Source organism: Heterocephalus glaber, unplaced genomic scaffold, assembly GCF_053883595.1.
Source record: "Heterocephalus glaber isolate CG9 unplaced genomic scaffold, H.glaber_assembly_v1.0 deba00001666, whole genome shotgun sequence".
NCBI classification, from domain to species: Eukaryota; Metazoa; Chordata; class Mammalia; order Rodentia; family Bathyergidae; genus Heterocephalus; species Heterocephalus glaber.
The window spans coordinates 11,676,861-11,693,387 of NW_028258406.1; the positions used below are offsets into that span (position 1 = coordinate 11,676,861).

At 37.3% G+C, this 16,527-nt stretch overlaps 1 protein-coding gene across 3 annotated transcripts in view; it reads right to left on the reverse strand.

Annotated features, from left to right (window-relative positions):
• Positions 1 to 16,527, reverse strand: part of Vwa8 (von Willebrand factor A domain containing 8) — a 443,736-nt gene that overhangs the window by 137,759 nt on the left and 289,450 nt on the right. For all 3 annotated transcript variants that reach the window (XR_015445839.1, XM_004844253.3, XM_087197309.1), the window contains 2 exons: positions 15,352 to 15,490; positions 3,076 to 3,275 (listed from right to left, as the gene is read on the reverse strand). Coding sequence is in view for 2 of the 3 variants with exons in the window: in XM_004844253.3 (XP_004844310.1) it covers positions 3,076 to 3,275; positions 15,352 to 15,490 (339 nt within the window). In the remaining variant the exon portion in view is untranslated. The remainder of the gene's footprint in view (positions 1 to 3,075; positions 3,276 to 15,351; positions 15,491 to 16,527) is intronic.

Sequence of the window (16,527 nt, forward strand, 5' to 3'; positions counted from 1 at the left end):
AGTCCTAAAATAATGTTTTTTTCCCCAAAATGATTAAACCAAAGAATAATCAAACGATTAAACAGATATAATTAAGCAGAAAAATTGGTACAGTTTTCCACTTGTCTTCCTTTTTAGAGTTGAAAACTTATATACTCTTAACTTGGCATGAGTAAACTGAAAAAAAATGTATCTTTCTAAGTGAGAGAAAACATACAGCTATTGCTGTATTTAGAATTAGTTTTATAAGCAATTGGCAGCATGAAGTTCTGTGGCTCCATCTTTTTAGATGCTAATGGTTTCCTTCTGTAAATGACTAATGATATATTCTGCCTGAGTTTAAAATAGAATTTAGCGTCACACATGAGTACACGTAACTGTGGCTTTGGAACTCCCTTAAGGGGGGCAGGGAGGAGAAGCAAGTGAGCAATTTTATTATGTTCATATTTGACTGGGAGAAAAGTAACCTCTGGATGACCTCCATGTCCCCAAGTCTGAAATTCTAAACTTCGTGCAGATGTAATAAATAATCTGATGGGGGTTGGGGGAAGGGGAGGTCTTTATTTTTAGACAAGGCAAAGTTTTCCTTTCCTCACTTAAGACTATTTTAGCAGGGAGTTTTTGAACAACTTCTTAAACTGAGGGAATGCATCTGTAGCAAAGTTTTATTTTAAGAAGACAAAGAAGGGATAGGCGGATGCACCGAAGTACTCTACAATATTTCAGCTTCATTTTAAATTAGTGAAGTATGAGGAAAAAGGAATAGATGGTAGACCATTCATTCAGCTTTTATTCCACTAGAATTATTTATCAATCATTATATTTTACAATAGTGTGCTGTTATATGGAATTATCAGGTCTGACATCTTAACAGAACCATCTTGTGAAATGGACACCTGAGATAGCCTCTCTGGGGAAAGATGGAGCAGTTGCGAGGATGGTAGTGTGGCAGTATCCAGACACTGTGCATGTCTGCTCTGGGTGCCAAAACAGCTTTCTGAAAAACTTGCAACTATGGCCAAAGGGATAAGGACAGCATATGAGAATGCCCAGAGGCAAGGTACTGGCTGTGGAAGTCAAGCAGAGCTTTACAATGAAAAATATACTTTCTTCGATGAAAGTCATTGTAATTGAACACAATAGTAATCAGCAATGTTGCTAAATAATCGAATCTTTTGGGAAAATAAAATGCTTCCTGAGAAACTAAAACTCTGGCATTTTAACAGAACTTGCATATGCAAGTTTGACTGTTGATAGCTGAAAATTTGTCAAGACTGCTTGAACAAATTCTCCAAATTTCAATTCTCGATCAATTTTTTTTTTTTTTTTTTTGGTACCAGAGATCGAACTCGGGTCCTTGCGCTTGCGCAGCAGGCGGCGAAACCACTGAGCTAAATCCCCGGCCCCAATTCTCGATCAAATTTGACTGGTTTATTGAATTAAAAATCACCAAGATATCATGTGCTTTTTACAACAACTTCTTCTGGCTATAGGTTTCAAGACAATGGCACTGAATTTTGTTGGAAATCTAGAAAATCAAACCCTTATTCCAATTCAATGGACAGAAACTTATCAGCAGTATCTCAATAGGGATAAACTCTGCTTCTAGTAGAGAGGAAAAAGTGAAAAAAAACCTGTGAAAACAAAACCAGAAAAAAAAACCCTACCTCATAATTTAAGATAATTATTTAGTCAAGGACTAAAGTTAAAGCTGATTTATTTCCTCACCACACTTCTTATAAACAGGCATGTTCTAGCCTCTGGGCCTTGGAACTTAGATTCCCTTTTCCTGAAACTCTTTTCGTCCATCAAGTCTCTTTTAAATATCACCCAATCAGTTCAGCCCTTCTTCTCCACCTTATTTTAAATTACAATCTTACTCTTTCTTGCTTCTGACGTTCTAATCTAAGATATCACTTTTTTTTTTTTTTGGTACCGGGGATTGAACTCAGGACCTTGCGCCTGTGAGGCAGGTGGCAGCACCACTGAGCTAAATCTCCAGCACCTAAGATATAACTTTTCATTTTGCTTATTGTCTATCTTCCCACAACAGACTGGGAACTTTAGAGGACACACATTTTTATTGTTTTGTTCACTGCAGTAACTCCAAATTAGGCACAAGATATATATTTGTAGAATGAATAATATGTCTAGTTTAATACTTTGTAGATATTAGGCAGATAATGGGTTTTTAAAAACATTAGACTCCTTTCTCTTGCTATAAAACAGATTAATTAGACCTTTAGATTTTTCACTAATTGAAACATAGCCTGTCTTTAGATCGATAATTATCTGTTTGGAATTATGTTTAGCCTGACTCTGGGCAACTGTACTTTTCATTAGTGCAATCTCAGTACACTAATCTATAGAAGAGATGGATGGGAAAAAAAAAAAGAAGAGATGGATGGAACTTGAATATCATTAGATACAGAAGGATCTCAGTGTATTCCATTCATTGTATTTATGTGGATATAGGTACATAAATAATGTCATTGAGGTCTCAAATGTCATCTCCACATAGGAGATATCTCAGGACTCTTTTTAGTACTATTGATCCCCCCCTTCCCCCAGATCCTCTACTCCAGCCCTATCATTCCCTCAGATACTTTCCCTGTTTCTCTTTCTTTTTCTCTTTCTGTAGAAGGACTGGAGATAAAACCCAGACCCTTGTCCATGGTTGGCAAGTGCCCTACCATTGAGCCATATCCCTAGTTCTACCCTGTTTGTATACAGTACTTATCACTGACTAAGACTGACATACTTGTTGGTTTACTTATGTGTTGTCTTTCTCTGCAAAGAAAGTGCAAACTTAACAACAAAAAACTACCTGGGCTCAACTTTCAATAGTGTTGAGGTTGAGAAACCATAACTAATTGGTTTCCAGACTTATATGTTGTTTTGAGGTCACTACAAAGAGGAAGACAGTAGCCTATCATTCTGGTCCCAATAAAATACAACTCCTGACTTGCCCCAAGCTCCTCTCTTCCATCTTCATGAAACCATGTATTTTCAGTTATAGGTTGCAAATCATTACTGCCTTCATGTTAAATTACTCTGCTTATAACTGTAGCATGTGAGTAGCCTGATGTGCATTACCTGTTCCTCGTGGAGAATAACTTGATCCTTGAGAGGACTTCCCAGTGGTGCCACTGTCACAAATGGATGCCAAACTCCACTGGCCATTCTTGGGAAGACATCAAATAAGTCCACAAAGAAGCCACTTTTTCCAGTCATATTCATAAAGTATAAGGAAATAGGATTGCATGCAGCTACATATAGAGTATTTCCCTCATTTTCTGAAATGACAAAAAGAAGTTAATTTAGTGGTTTGTTACTGATTTTCTGACTGATCAGGAGATCTAGTGAAAACTGAATGATGAGGTCAAGCACAGAGTTGAAACTAGCAGATAATTTGTAGATGGATTGATAGCTGAAAAGACCTCAAAAGCAACTATCTACCCTAACTGTAGATAGATTCATACATAAGTATCTAATTGTTCTCAGAAGAAAACCACAATATTTCATGATAATTCCATTAAATATTCAACAATCTCAATGTCAGGAAATTCTTCTTTGTGTGCCAATGAAGGCTTATTTTCTCTTATTCCATTGTTGTTTCAGAAAGAAGGCCAGCAGTTTATCAACATTTTCTATTTATAAATCTTCCATTTTCCACAGTTTCTAGATATTTAAAATTTTCTTACTGTAAATAATAAATTCCATTTAAAAGAATCTTAGCCCTGTGGATTTTAATTCTAAACTTTTGTTCATATTTTAGTATTTCTTGTTATAAAATCTCTTCTTCTCAATCTGGATACTTGCATAGGTCCATTTGCTTCTTCATGTTTCAAGTGCTGATGAGTCACCAGAGGAGCTAATGAAAATGCAGATTCTGACTCAGTAGGTCTGGAATGAGGTTTCAGATTCTGCCTTTTTAATAAAGCTCTTAGAAGATGTTAAGGCTGCCGGATTGAAGTTTTCCCTTTCAGTAACCAGCCTCTGGACTAAATTTTTCCTAATCTCATGTGATCCCCTAGAGGAAGGAGGTTAGTTGCTTTTGTCTAGTAAATGCCACTGGATCATTTATCATCCAGGTATCTATTTTACAGTGGTCATATTTTCTGAACCCCAAATTTAGACACAGAGTATTGCAATGAGATATTTAGATTGGGGACCATCCTAGAATATCTGGACTGTATTTGTGTGTATACCTTATCCATAAATAACATCATATATGCAATATTATATACATATATATTGTATATATTACATATAAAATACAGTAAGTTTAAATAAATGAGAATAACATCATTAAGAAATCAGCCATCAACAGAAGGGCAGAAAAAGGTAGATATTTTTAGGAAACAAATGCGAACTGTGTACGTTATAGTTCAAGTATCAGATCACAGAATTTATTATTCATAGATGTTTTTAATGCTTTTATTATAAACACAAACAAGTTCAATTTAACATTTATTGGACACTTTCTTGCATAGTATAGGCCAGTGGAGAGTACAGTAAGAATGTTGATAGAAATGCACTTCCTTAAACTTATTATTGTTCTCTTATTGCAGTCAATTAAGTGCCATCTGGTATCTGGCTTAGACACACAGATATATACTAACTCCAATTCTAACCTAAAGAGATGCTCTCTTCCTTTACAAATGTATAGGTTAAAAACAACCAACCCTCAAAAGCCCCAAATTAAAAAAAAATTTAAAAAACACAGTTTGGAAATACAGCTAATACTAAAGAGGGTTAAATTATATTAAGGACAGAAAATGATTTATATTTTCAGGAACAACTCTGACTGACTGACAGGGCTGCCTGTAACACTGTGTTGAGAAGAACAAGACTGTAAGAAGGTTAAATGAGAAAAGTACTGCAACTGATTTGTTGCCTGCCATAGGTGCAGGCAAAAGGTCACAGTGCACTTCTTTAGGCTTCCAAAGCATGAGACAAGGGCCAAAATTCCAACATAATACATCAGATCTCATCATACTTGCCCTTTAATAGTGAATGCAAAATATCTTCATAAGAACACCGATCTTTCACAATAATCAAACAACCACAAAAATGTCTGTAAATAGTTTAAAGTATACTTTTATTTTAAAAAAACTAGGGAGGAAACAATATCCATGAAACTTACAGAAACAAAAATAAGATACTGATTTTCCCCCCAACAGTGCCCATCTCAGTCAAGTCAGGCAGACTCTTTCTTCTCTTATCCTTTCTGCTTGGATCATCTTACTGACTGACACCAATTGAGGAATTTCTGCCAAAAGATACCCAGGGACCACTGCATAAAATCAGTAGGTAATGGCAACAGTCCAGAAATAGAAATGACAACAATTTACATTATTTGCCATTCTGCACAATGAAATGTTTAATGACTACAAAGCATTCTGACCCTGCTTTGGTGGTTCACACAATCACCAAACCGGAATCCCAGCCACCCACCCCCAAAAATCCAATGTTTCTCCTTTTTCTTTTTCCCTTCTATTTTTAGCATATGTCTGGGTATGTTTAACTTTATGCTACAACTATAATGAGAAACAGACATGCACATACAAACTCAGCAGTGCTTACGAGGATTCCACAATAGCATTTTGTTAGGTCGTTAGAGGAAATTAGTTCTAAATTATATGTAATTGCTATCCAATTCAAGAATGGCAGTCTCCAAGTCTCTCATAGTTTTCTATTTTTTTCTTTGGTCCATTAAGTTTATTGCTATATTTTAGGTATACAATACAGTTACATTCATCATTGGGATCTTGTACCATTACATGAGTCTCTTGGTTCTTATTTTTTTTCCCCTTCCCCTGCCCTCCCTTCACCCCCTCCACCCTTCCCTACTTGCAAAGACTTTGTTTCCATTTTTTTCCTTTTCTCATATTTTTCTTTTCCCTTTTTTCCTTTCCCCTACCCCTCCCACTTCCCCTGTCCTTTAGACCTTTTCTTCCTATTACACAATATCAATTATACATTTTAAAAATTACAATATCAAGATCTAGGAGACATTACCACAGATTTTACAGAATTTAAAAGGATTTAGAAAGCATATTTCAAAAATATTTTTTGAAATAAATTTGACAACTTCTAAGAGGTACCTTGGAAGACAAATTAAGGAAACTAACTCTGGAGGAAATATAAAATTTGAATAGCACCTATTAAAGAAAGTATATTCCTAGCTTGAAAACCTACCTATATGACAACAGCAGGCTCATATACATTTTAACTGATAAATTATATCAAACAATTAAAGCAGAAAAAAGAAGGAACACTTCTCCCGTTATTTTAGGAAATCAACATTGTGCTAATCCTAAAACTGAATAAAGATAATAGAAGAAAAAATTATGAACATGGAAATTTGTTTAACAAAACAAACTATTAGAAGTCAGATCTGGCAGGATGTGGAAAATGGTTTTGTTATAGGGATGGCAGTGTTGGTTCAGCATTGGAAGGAAGATCCACCCCCAAAAGTCATCATTTGAATAGAGGAAAGGAAAAAGCCATATGATCCTGTCACTAGCTGGAGAAAAAGTATTGGACTAAATTCTACAGCTGTTCATGGTAAAAGCTATCAGGAGACTAGAAGTAGAACAGAACCTTCTCAACAGATTAAAGACATGTGCTCCATACTTCCAGCTAGAATGCCTTATATGAATGGAGAAGATACAATGCTTTCTCATTAAGGTGGGGAACAAGGGCAGATATGCTTACTCTTTATCTGTCCGTTAAACTTTGAAACCTAGTCCCCACCAAAATAGTCTGGCAATAAAATGACACAATTAGGATAGGATTGGCAAGGTAGAAGCAAAATCTTTATATGTAGATGAAATGATCATCTACAGAGAAAATACTAAGAAATCTCTAGGAGGCCCTAGAACTTGTATTTGAATTTAGCAGAATTAGAAAACACAAGGTATATATAAAAATTCAGGTCTGTGTATACTTGCTATAAATGAAGAATTGGATATTGAAATTTAAAAGTTATGTAGGAGTACAAAGGACCTAGAAAAGTTTAAAAAAAAATGTTGGAAGACGTTTAGTACCTAATTTTAAGACTTCTTCTAAAGCTACAGTAATCAAGGCAGTGTTGGTGTAAGGAAAGACATAGATCATTTGAATAAAACTGAGAATCTAGAAATAGAACCACACATATATGGTCCACTGAGTTTTGAAAGATTATTTAACATTAGCATTTTATAGAATATAAACTCAATTCAAGAGCTGAGGAAGAGATAGTGTTTTCAACAAATGGCACTAGAACACCTGGTATCCGTATATAAAAAATTAACCTCAACCCTTTATTTCCATACATGAAAATAACTTGAAGGGATCTATGAACCTAAATATGAAAGCCTAAACATATAAAACTTTAAGAAGAAATTATAAGGGAAAATGGTTATGAATTCAGGGTAGGCAAGAAATACCTAGGATACAAAAGACATGATGTATAAAAGAAAAAAATTAATAAATGAGACTCTATAAAATTTAGAACTTTAAATGACATCATTAAAATGAAAAGTAGTCCTTAAACAGACCATATTTCCAATCCATATAACCTATGACCAGAATATATAAAGAATTCTTGGAGCTCATTAATAGACAACCCAATTAAAAAGTAGACCTAAGAAGATGATAAATAGCCAGTATAGCACAAGGAAAGGTGTGCAACTCTAGAATCAGAAAAATACTACTCAGTACAATAACAAGACTGCAGATCCCTCTGCAGACAGGCAGGTCTGCGCACACCCTAATGAGGTCCCCAGTCACGTGGAACACACTGAATCAGCCCGCTGCAGACAGGAAGGTCTGTGCATGCCCTACCGAGGTCCACACTCAAGCGGAAGATGCCGAATCACCCTGCTGCTGAGAGGCAGCCACCTGGTTCCACACTACAAAGACACAGAGGACACCAGACCACCAGACCACGATACGGAGTCCCACTGCTCCTGGCCCTGAGGTAGGGGCTTCTGAGCCAGAGTCCCACTGCTCCTGGGCCAGAGAAAGGGGTTTCCCAGTCACCATCCCTCCCACTGCCCCCAGCCCAGAGGAAAGGGCTTTTGGGCCACCTTCTGTCTCGCTGCTCCTGGCCCAGAGGAAGGGGCTTCCAGGCCACCATCCCTCCCACCAGTCCCGGCCCAGAAGTAGGGGCTTCTGAGCCGCCATCCCACTGCTCCTGGTCCAGAGGAAGGGGCTTCCTGGCCACCATCCCTCCTGCTGCTCCCAGCCCACATTAAGGGCTTTTGGGCCACCATCCCTACTGCTGCTCCCGGCCCCTGTCCCACCTCTCCGAGCTCAGAGGAGGCAATTCCTGCAATCTCCGAGCTCAGAGGAGGCAATTCTGTGCTAACAGACCCCCGCCCCAGTCGAAGTGAGAAAACATGTAAATAAGTCTCAAAACCAGACTTCTAGATCACCTACAGCAACCCCAAAGGGAAATGAGATGGAACACTCTGATACTCAACCACCTAGACCCACTGAACTGGTAACAAAAGGGGATCTGGAAAAATTGAAATAAAAAATAATTTCTCAGATAACGGGAAATTGTGCCCCTAGTGCAAGACATGATTAATAAATCTAGAGAGGAGCTCAGGAACATGATGGAATCCCGACATAAGAAAAAATTGGAATCCATAAAACAGATGCAAATAGATTTCGAAGACAAGAAAAACTCCATTGAATGTCTACACAGGAGAATGAGCCAATGTGAGGACAGAATTTCAGATATAGAAGACAACATTGCAATTAGTGACCAGGCAAAGAAAAATTGCTTCAAAATTATAAGGGAACATGAGAAATCAATCCAGCAGCTGCTAGATGATGCAAAGAAGAATAACATAAGACTGACTGGGCTCAATGAAGAAACAGGAGAGAGTGCAGATGACATAAAAAAACTCTTCACAGAAATAATGGCAGAAAACTTCCCAAGCAGGGGAAAAGGGCTTGACATACAGATAAGTGAGGCATATAGGACTCCAAATGGCCTTGATAAAAAAAATCTACACATAGGCATATAATTGTTAAGATTCCAGAAACTCAACAGAAGAACAAAGTCCTTCAAGCAGTCAGAGAAAAGAAACAAATCACATACAAAGGAAAGCCCATCAGAATCACAGCAGACTTCTCAACACAAACCATCAAGGCAAGAAGAGCTTGGAGTGACATATTCCAAGCCCTAAAAGAAAACAGCCTCCAAACCAGATTGATGTACCCTCCAAAACTATCTTTCAAAATGGATGGAGAAATAAGATACTTTCATGACAAAGAGCACCTTAGGAACTTCGTGAATACCAAACCAGCACTCCAAAGAATTTTACACAATATCCTAGGAACAGACATTGAGGATCACAACCCCAGGAAGCAAAGCAGAATGAACCCATCTGGCATGACAAGAAATTAAATGGAAAGGGGGAGAATCCAACAAAAAGAAAAAGTCATGGCAATGACAAGTCAATAGGTTTCAGTTATAACCATCAATGTTAATGGTCTCAATTCACCAATCAAAAGAAACAGACTGGCAGAATGGGTCAAGAAGCAAAATCCAACAATATGCTGCATACAAGAAACACACTTAATTCAAAAGGAAACTCATAGACTGAATGTTAAAGGGTGGAAAACAATACTCCATGCAACAGGAACCTGAAAAAAAGCAAGAGCAGTTATCGTCTTTGCAGATCAAGTAGATTTCAAACCAACACTGATTAAGAAAGATGAAGAAGGACACTACATCCTTGTAAAGGGAAGAATCCAAGAGGAAGAGATGACAATCATAAATATCTATGCACCAAACACTAGTGCGCCCAACTATATAAAACAAATACTAATGGACATGAAAAGTCATATATGCACTAATACAATTGTAGTGGGGGATCTCAACACCCCACTATCACAAATAGATAGATTAACTAGACTAAAAATAAATAATGAAATACTAGAACTCAATCGAGCTCTTGAACAAATGAACTTAACAGATGTTTACAGAGTCTTCCACCCCACAAAATCAGAATACACATTCTCCTCAGCTGCACATGGGTCATTCTCCAAAATAGACCACATACTCACACATAGAACATGTTTAAGTGCAAAGGAATTGAAGTTATCCCCTGTATATTATCAGACCATAGGGTGATGAAATTGGAGATCCATAGCAGAAGAAACTCAAAAAATTTAATAAACACATGGAAATTGAACAACACACTTCTGAATAACCAATGGGTCACAGAGGAAATTAAAGAAGAAATCAGACAGTTCCTTCAATTAAATGACAATGACAATACAACATATCAGAATCTATGGGACACAATGAAAGCTGTCTCATGAGGGAAATTCATAGCAGTGAATACACATATTAGGAAAACAGAAGGAACCCAATTAAACAACCTGATGCTGAACCTCAAGCTTCTAGAAAAAGAAGAGCAGGACAACCCCAAAGCTCATACAAGGGAGGAAATTATAAAGACCAGAGGAGAAATCAATGCAATGGAGACTAAGAGAACGATACAAAAAAATCAATGAAGCCAAGAGTTGGTTCTTTGAAAGAATCAACAAAATTGACAAACCCTTAGCCAACCTTATCAGAAAAAGGAAAGAAAAGGCCCAAATCCATGCAATTAGGAATGAAAAGGGTGAAATTACAACAGACCCAGCAGAAATCCAGAGGATCATCAATAACTACTTCCAGAACCTATATGCCAATAAGATGGATAACACAGAAGAAATGGACAGATTCCTAGATACATATGAATTACCAAAGTTGAACGAAGAAGACCTAAAAATTCTACACACCCCAATATCAACCAATGAAATTGAAAATGTAATCAAAAACTTATCAACTAAGAAAAGCCTGGGCCCTGATGGCTTCACTGCTGAATTCTACAAGACATTTAGAGAGGAAATGCTGCCACTATTGTTTTAAACTCTCCATTGAAATTGAAAGGGAAACAATACTCCCAAATAAATTCCTGGAAGCAAGCATCACCTTGATCCCCAAAGCAGAGAAAGACCCAACCAAAAAAGAGAACTATAGGACAATCTCACTAATGAACATAGATGCAAAAATCCTTAATAAGATAATGGCAAACAGAATGCAGAAGATCATCAAGAAGATCATACACCCTGATCAAGTTGAATTCATCCCAGGGATGCAGGGATGGTTCAATATATGAAAATCAATCAATGTAATACACTATATCAATAGAGCCAAGGACAAAAACCATATGATTATCTCCATAGACGCAGAAAAAGCATTTGACAAAATCCAACAAGCATTTATGATAAAAACCCTACAAAAAACTGGAATAGATGGTCTCCACCTCAAACTGATAGAAGCCATCTATGAAAAACCAACAGCCAATATCATACTAAATGGTCAAAAACTGAAATCCTTCACAATAAAATCAGGAACAAGACAAGGATGTCCACTATCACCACTCTTGTTCAATATAGTTCTGGAAACATTAGCCACGGCAATTAGACAAGAGAAAGAAATAAAAGGAATAAAGATAGGAAATGAAGAAGTCAAATTGTCATTATTTGCAGATGACATGATACTCTCTATAGAAGACCCCAAGAACTCCACCAAAAGTCTTCTAGACTTAATAACCAAATTCAGTCAAGTAGCTGGTTACAAGGTCAACACACAAAAATCAATAGCTTTCCTCTACACCAATGACAGACTCACTGAGAGAGAAATAGGGCAAATACTTCCTTTCACAATAGCATCCAAAAAACTGAAATACCTAGGAATCAACCTAACAAAAGAAATCAAAGACCTCTTCTCTAAAAACTATGGCACTCTGAAAAGAGAGATTGAAGATGATATCAGAAAATGGACAGACATCCCCTGCTCCTGGGTAGGAAGGATTAATAGAGTGAAAATGGCCATACTTCCCAAACTGCTATATAGATTTAATGCAATTCCAATTGAGATCCCAGCAGCATACTTCATGGACCTTAAGAAAACAATCCAAAAATTCATTTGGAGCAAGAAGAGACCCAGAATAGCAAAAGCAATTCTAGGTAACAGAGACATGCCAGTGGATATCACAATCCCCAACCTGCAACTATACTACAAAGCTACTCTGATAAAAACAGCATGGTACTGGCAAAGAAACAGAACTGAGGACCCGTGGAACAGATTAGAAGATGCAGAAACAATGCCAGACACACTCAGCCATCTCATCTTCGATAAAGGAGCCAAACACACTCACTGCAGGAAAGAGAGCCTCTTTAATAAATAATGCTGGAAAAATTGGGCTTCAACTTGCCAAAGATTAAAATTAGACCTGTATCTCTCACCATGCACTAAACTAAAATCAAAATGGATTAAAGATCTAAATATTAAAATAGAAACTCTGAACCAGTTGGAACAGAGGTTAGGTAGAACCCTTGAAGACAGCGGTGTGGAAAAGATCTTATGAAAAAAAACTCAGTTGCCCGTGAACTAGCACAAACAATCAACAAATGGGATCTCTTCTTATTAAAAGGCTTCTGCACAGCAAGAGAAACCACCAGCAGAGTGAAGAGACAGCCCACAATGTGGGAAAAAGTCTTCACCTGCTCTTCCTCAGACAAAGGTCTACTATCTTGAATCTATAAAGAACTTAAAAAGATCAGATCTCCCAAATTTAAAGACCCAATCCAAAAATGGGCATCTGAAATGAACAGACATTTCTCAGACAAAGAAGTAGAAATAGCAAATAAATACATGAAAAAATGTTCAACATCACTGGTCATTTGAGAGATGCAAATGAAAACAACACTGAGATTCCACTTCACTCCAGAAAGAATGGCTGCTATCATGAAATCAACCAATAACAAATGCTGGCGGGGTTGTGGGGAAAGAGGAACCCTGCTCCACTGCTGGTGGGAGTGCAGACTGGTGCAAGCACTGTGGAAATCAGTATGGAGATACCTCAAAGAACTAGGACTGGAAGTCCCATTTGACCCCGCTATTCCACTGCTGGGGATCTTCCCCAAAGAATTAAAAGAATCATACCACAGTGATATATGTGCAACCATGTTCATAGCAGCACAGTTTGTGATAGCTAAAACTTGGAAACAGCCCAAATGCCCATCAACTGGAGACTGGATCAAGAAAATGTGGTTTTTTTTTTAATAAAATGGAGTACTACTCAGCCATAAAAAATGAGAAATTAGAGACATTTATAGCTAAGTGGATGCACACTGAGGCAACACTCTTAAGTGAAATAAATAGGACACACATGAATAAATTCTGAATAGTTTCTCTAGTGTGAGAAACTGAAAGTGTAAATAAGGACTAAATGTATAATAGGTAATGTGAAATAGGAAGAAAAGGGGCAAAGGGGAAGGAAGTGGGAGGGCTAGGGGAAAGGACAGAAGGGAATGGGATTAATATGAGAAAATGGAAAAATAGGAACAAAATCTTTGTAAATAGGGAGGAATGGAGGGGTTGAAGGGAGGGCTGGGCAAGGGTGAAAAATAAGAACCAAGAGAGATTATGTAAAGGTGCAAATTTCCAATCATGAATGTCATTATATTGTATACCTAAAATGTACCAATGATTAGAATGAATAATTGATCATGTAAAATAGGAAGAAAAGGTCCAAAGGGGTAGGGGTAGTGGGAGGGGCAGGGGAAAGGAAAGAAGGGAAAGGAAAAATGATGAGAAATGGAAAAAATGGAAATAAAATCTTTGTAAATAGGGAAGAGTGGAGGGCGTGAAGGGAGGGCTAGGAATGGGGAAAACATAAGAACTAAGATGCATTATGTAAAGGTACAATTCCCAATGAGAAATGTAATTGTGTTGTATACCTAAAATGTACCAATAAAAGAATTTAACAACAACAACAAAAAAGAAGCAGAAAGAAACAATTGCATTATACACTCATTAGGGAGATGAAGTTAAAAGTTTTCAAAGTCTTGTCATGCCTTTTTCTTTTCGTTGTATTCTCCCCCTTGAGTTTAATTTGTCATGTGTAATGGATTCACTCTTCTGGGTTTCCTGGGGTTGTGATCCTCATTGTCTTTTCCAAGGTATTGTCTAAAATTTTTTGGAGTGCTGGTTCGATATTCATGAAGTTCCTGAGGTGCTCTTTATCATGAAAGTATCTTATTTCTCCATCAATTTTGAAAGACAGATTTGCAGAGTACATCAATCTGGGTTGGAGGCTGTTTTCCTTTAGGGCTTGAAATACATCACTCCAAGCTCTTCTTGCCATAAGGGTTTGCATTGAGAAGTCTGCTATGATTCTGATGGGCTTTCTTTTGTATGTGATTTGTTTCTTTTCTCTCACTGCTTGTAGAATTTTGTTCTTCTGTTGGGTTTCTGGAATACTAATTATTATATGCCTATGTGTGGATTTTTTTGATAGAGGCTAGCTGGAGTACTATATGCCTCACTTATCTGTATGTCAAGTTCTTTTCCCCTCCTTGGGAAGTTTTCTGCCATCACTTCTGTGAACAGTTATTTTATGTAAACTGCACTCTCTCCTGTTTCTTCATTGACTCCAATCAGTCTTATGTTATTCTTCTTTGCATTATCTAGCAGCTGCTGCATTGATTTCTTGTGTTCCTTTACAATTTTAAAGCAATTTTTCTTTTCCTGGTCACAGATTGCAATCTTTTCTTCTGTATGTGAAATTCTATCCTCACATTGGTTCATCCGGCTGCGCAGACTTTCGATGGAGTTTTTTATCTCCTGCAAACCTGTTTGCATCTGTTTTATGGATTCCATTTGTTTCCTATGTTGGGATTCCATCATGTTCCTGAGATCCTCTATTTTTTTATCTGTGTCCTCTCTAGATTTATTAATCATGTCTTGCATCATGAGCACAATCTTTGCTCTTATCTGAGAAATTATTTCTGATTTCATTTTTCCAGATCCTCTTTTGTTGCCAGTTCAGAGAGTCCAGGTGGTTGAGTATCAGATTGTTCCATCTCGTTTCCCTTTGGGGTTGCTTTAGATGATCCAGAAGTCTGTTTCTGAGGCTTGTTTATGTCTCTTCTCATTTCCACAGCTGGGGGGGGGGTGCTTCTGGCACCTGGGCGCCTCACCTTCCCTGCCCTAGGAGCTTGGGATGGTGGCGGGGGAGCTTCCTTCCAGGTGCTGGGACCAGCTCAGCTTCTCTGCTCTAGGAGTGTGGGATGGCAGCAAGGGAGCTTCCTTGTGGGTGTTGGGACCAGCTCAGCTTCTCTGCCCTAGGAGCATGGGATGGCGGCGGGGGAGCTTCCTTCCAGGTGCTGGGACCAGCTCAGCTTCTCTCATTAAGAGGAATTCTTAACTTTTAAGGGGTCTCATGGTTTTCTTGATGTCTAGAGATTATTTTATCCCTTTAAAAAATCAATGCAGGAAGAAAAGATCAAAAGAATAAACTGACATACCATGTGATGTAGCAATGTCACAGATTAAATTAATTTCATCCATTGGTAACCTCCAGGAGGCACACTCTTCAGTAAAGCTGAGGGACCTTTCTTCATGTCTTTCTATCAGATACTCTTGTATGTTTATAAGTACTGGACCCTGTAATGAGTTAGTTATCTGAGTTAAGAAATTTGGACAGTAGCCACAATGAAGAAAAGCTAAAAGTTCCTCTAAAATATAGTATATTGAAGTTTTAAATATTTTGATATATTCCTTCTCACTTTATTGTCTGACATAGTACTTATAACAATAATACTGTGTTCTTGCATTTATAGGTGCTTTCGTTTATACTAACTTACTTAATTTCTCCCTTTCTTTTTTTTCTACTCACAATATACACCAACTGTAAAGTCCCATGAGATTTCTTATTCTTCCTAAGCCAAGAGCCTTTTAACTTAAAAAAATCAGGGCCCAAAGCTGTCCAAACAGGAAAATAATTTATAAATTAATGAACCAGGGCCAAATATATTTCCATTGTGAAGAATAATTTCATATTCATATATAGGAATGCAATGCTTGAATGTATGATTTTAAATGTAAAAAAAATTACAATAAAGATTTTAAAAAGCTGAACTTATTGATAATCACTAATGTTACTTATAAAAGGTTGAATATTTCATAGATAGTGATAATTATTCAATGCAAACACAAGAAAAGTAATTCAATAATGTCATGAATATTAGAATTGGGTACTTAGACATGACCTTCTGCAAGAACTCTACAGATGTAGCTAACACTTCAGTGAATTGTATGCCCTACAGTCCTTAATTAATAAAAAATATTTGAGTTAAATATCGGCATGCATGTCTTCTTTACTTCTATCTAGTCTGTAACTCTGAGGCTAGAAGCTAAACCTGCATTTCTCATGGTCTCTTGAGAAATATTCTGTAAGTGATTTAATTCTGCCAGTTAAACACACACATGAGATTGGAAGGCAGAGAGAAGTAGTGGGCATCTTCCTGAAGCAGCAGCAGACAAGGAAACTCACAAATATGAGCCAAGATTCTATGTACTGCTGCAGAGACTGACACACTATGGCCCACTGGCCAAGTTTTACCCACTGCCTGTTTTTGTAAATACAATTTTAGTGGATCACAGCCACACCCATTTGTTTGTGTATTGCCATGGTTGCTTTT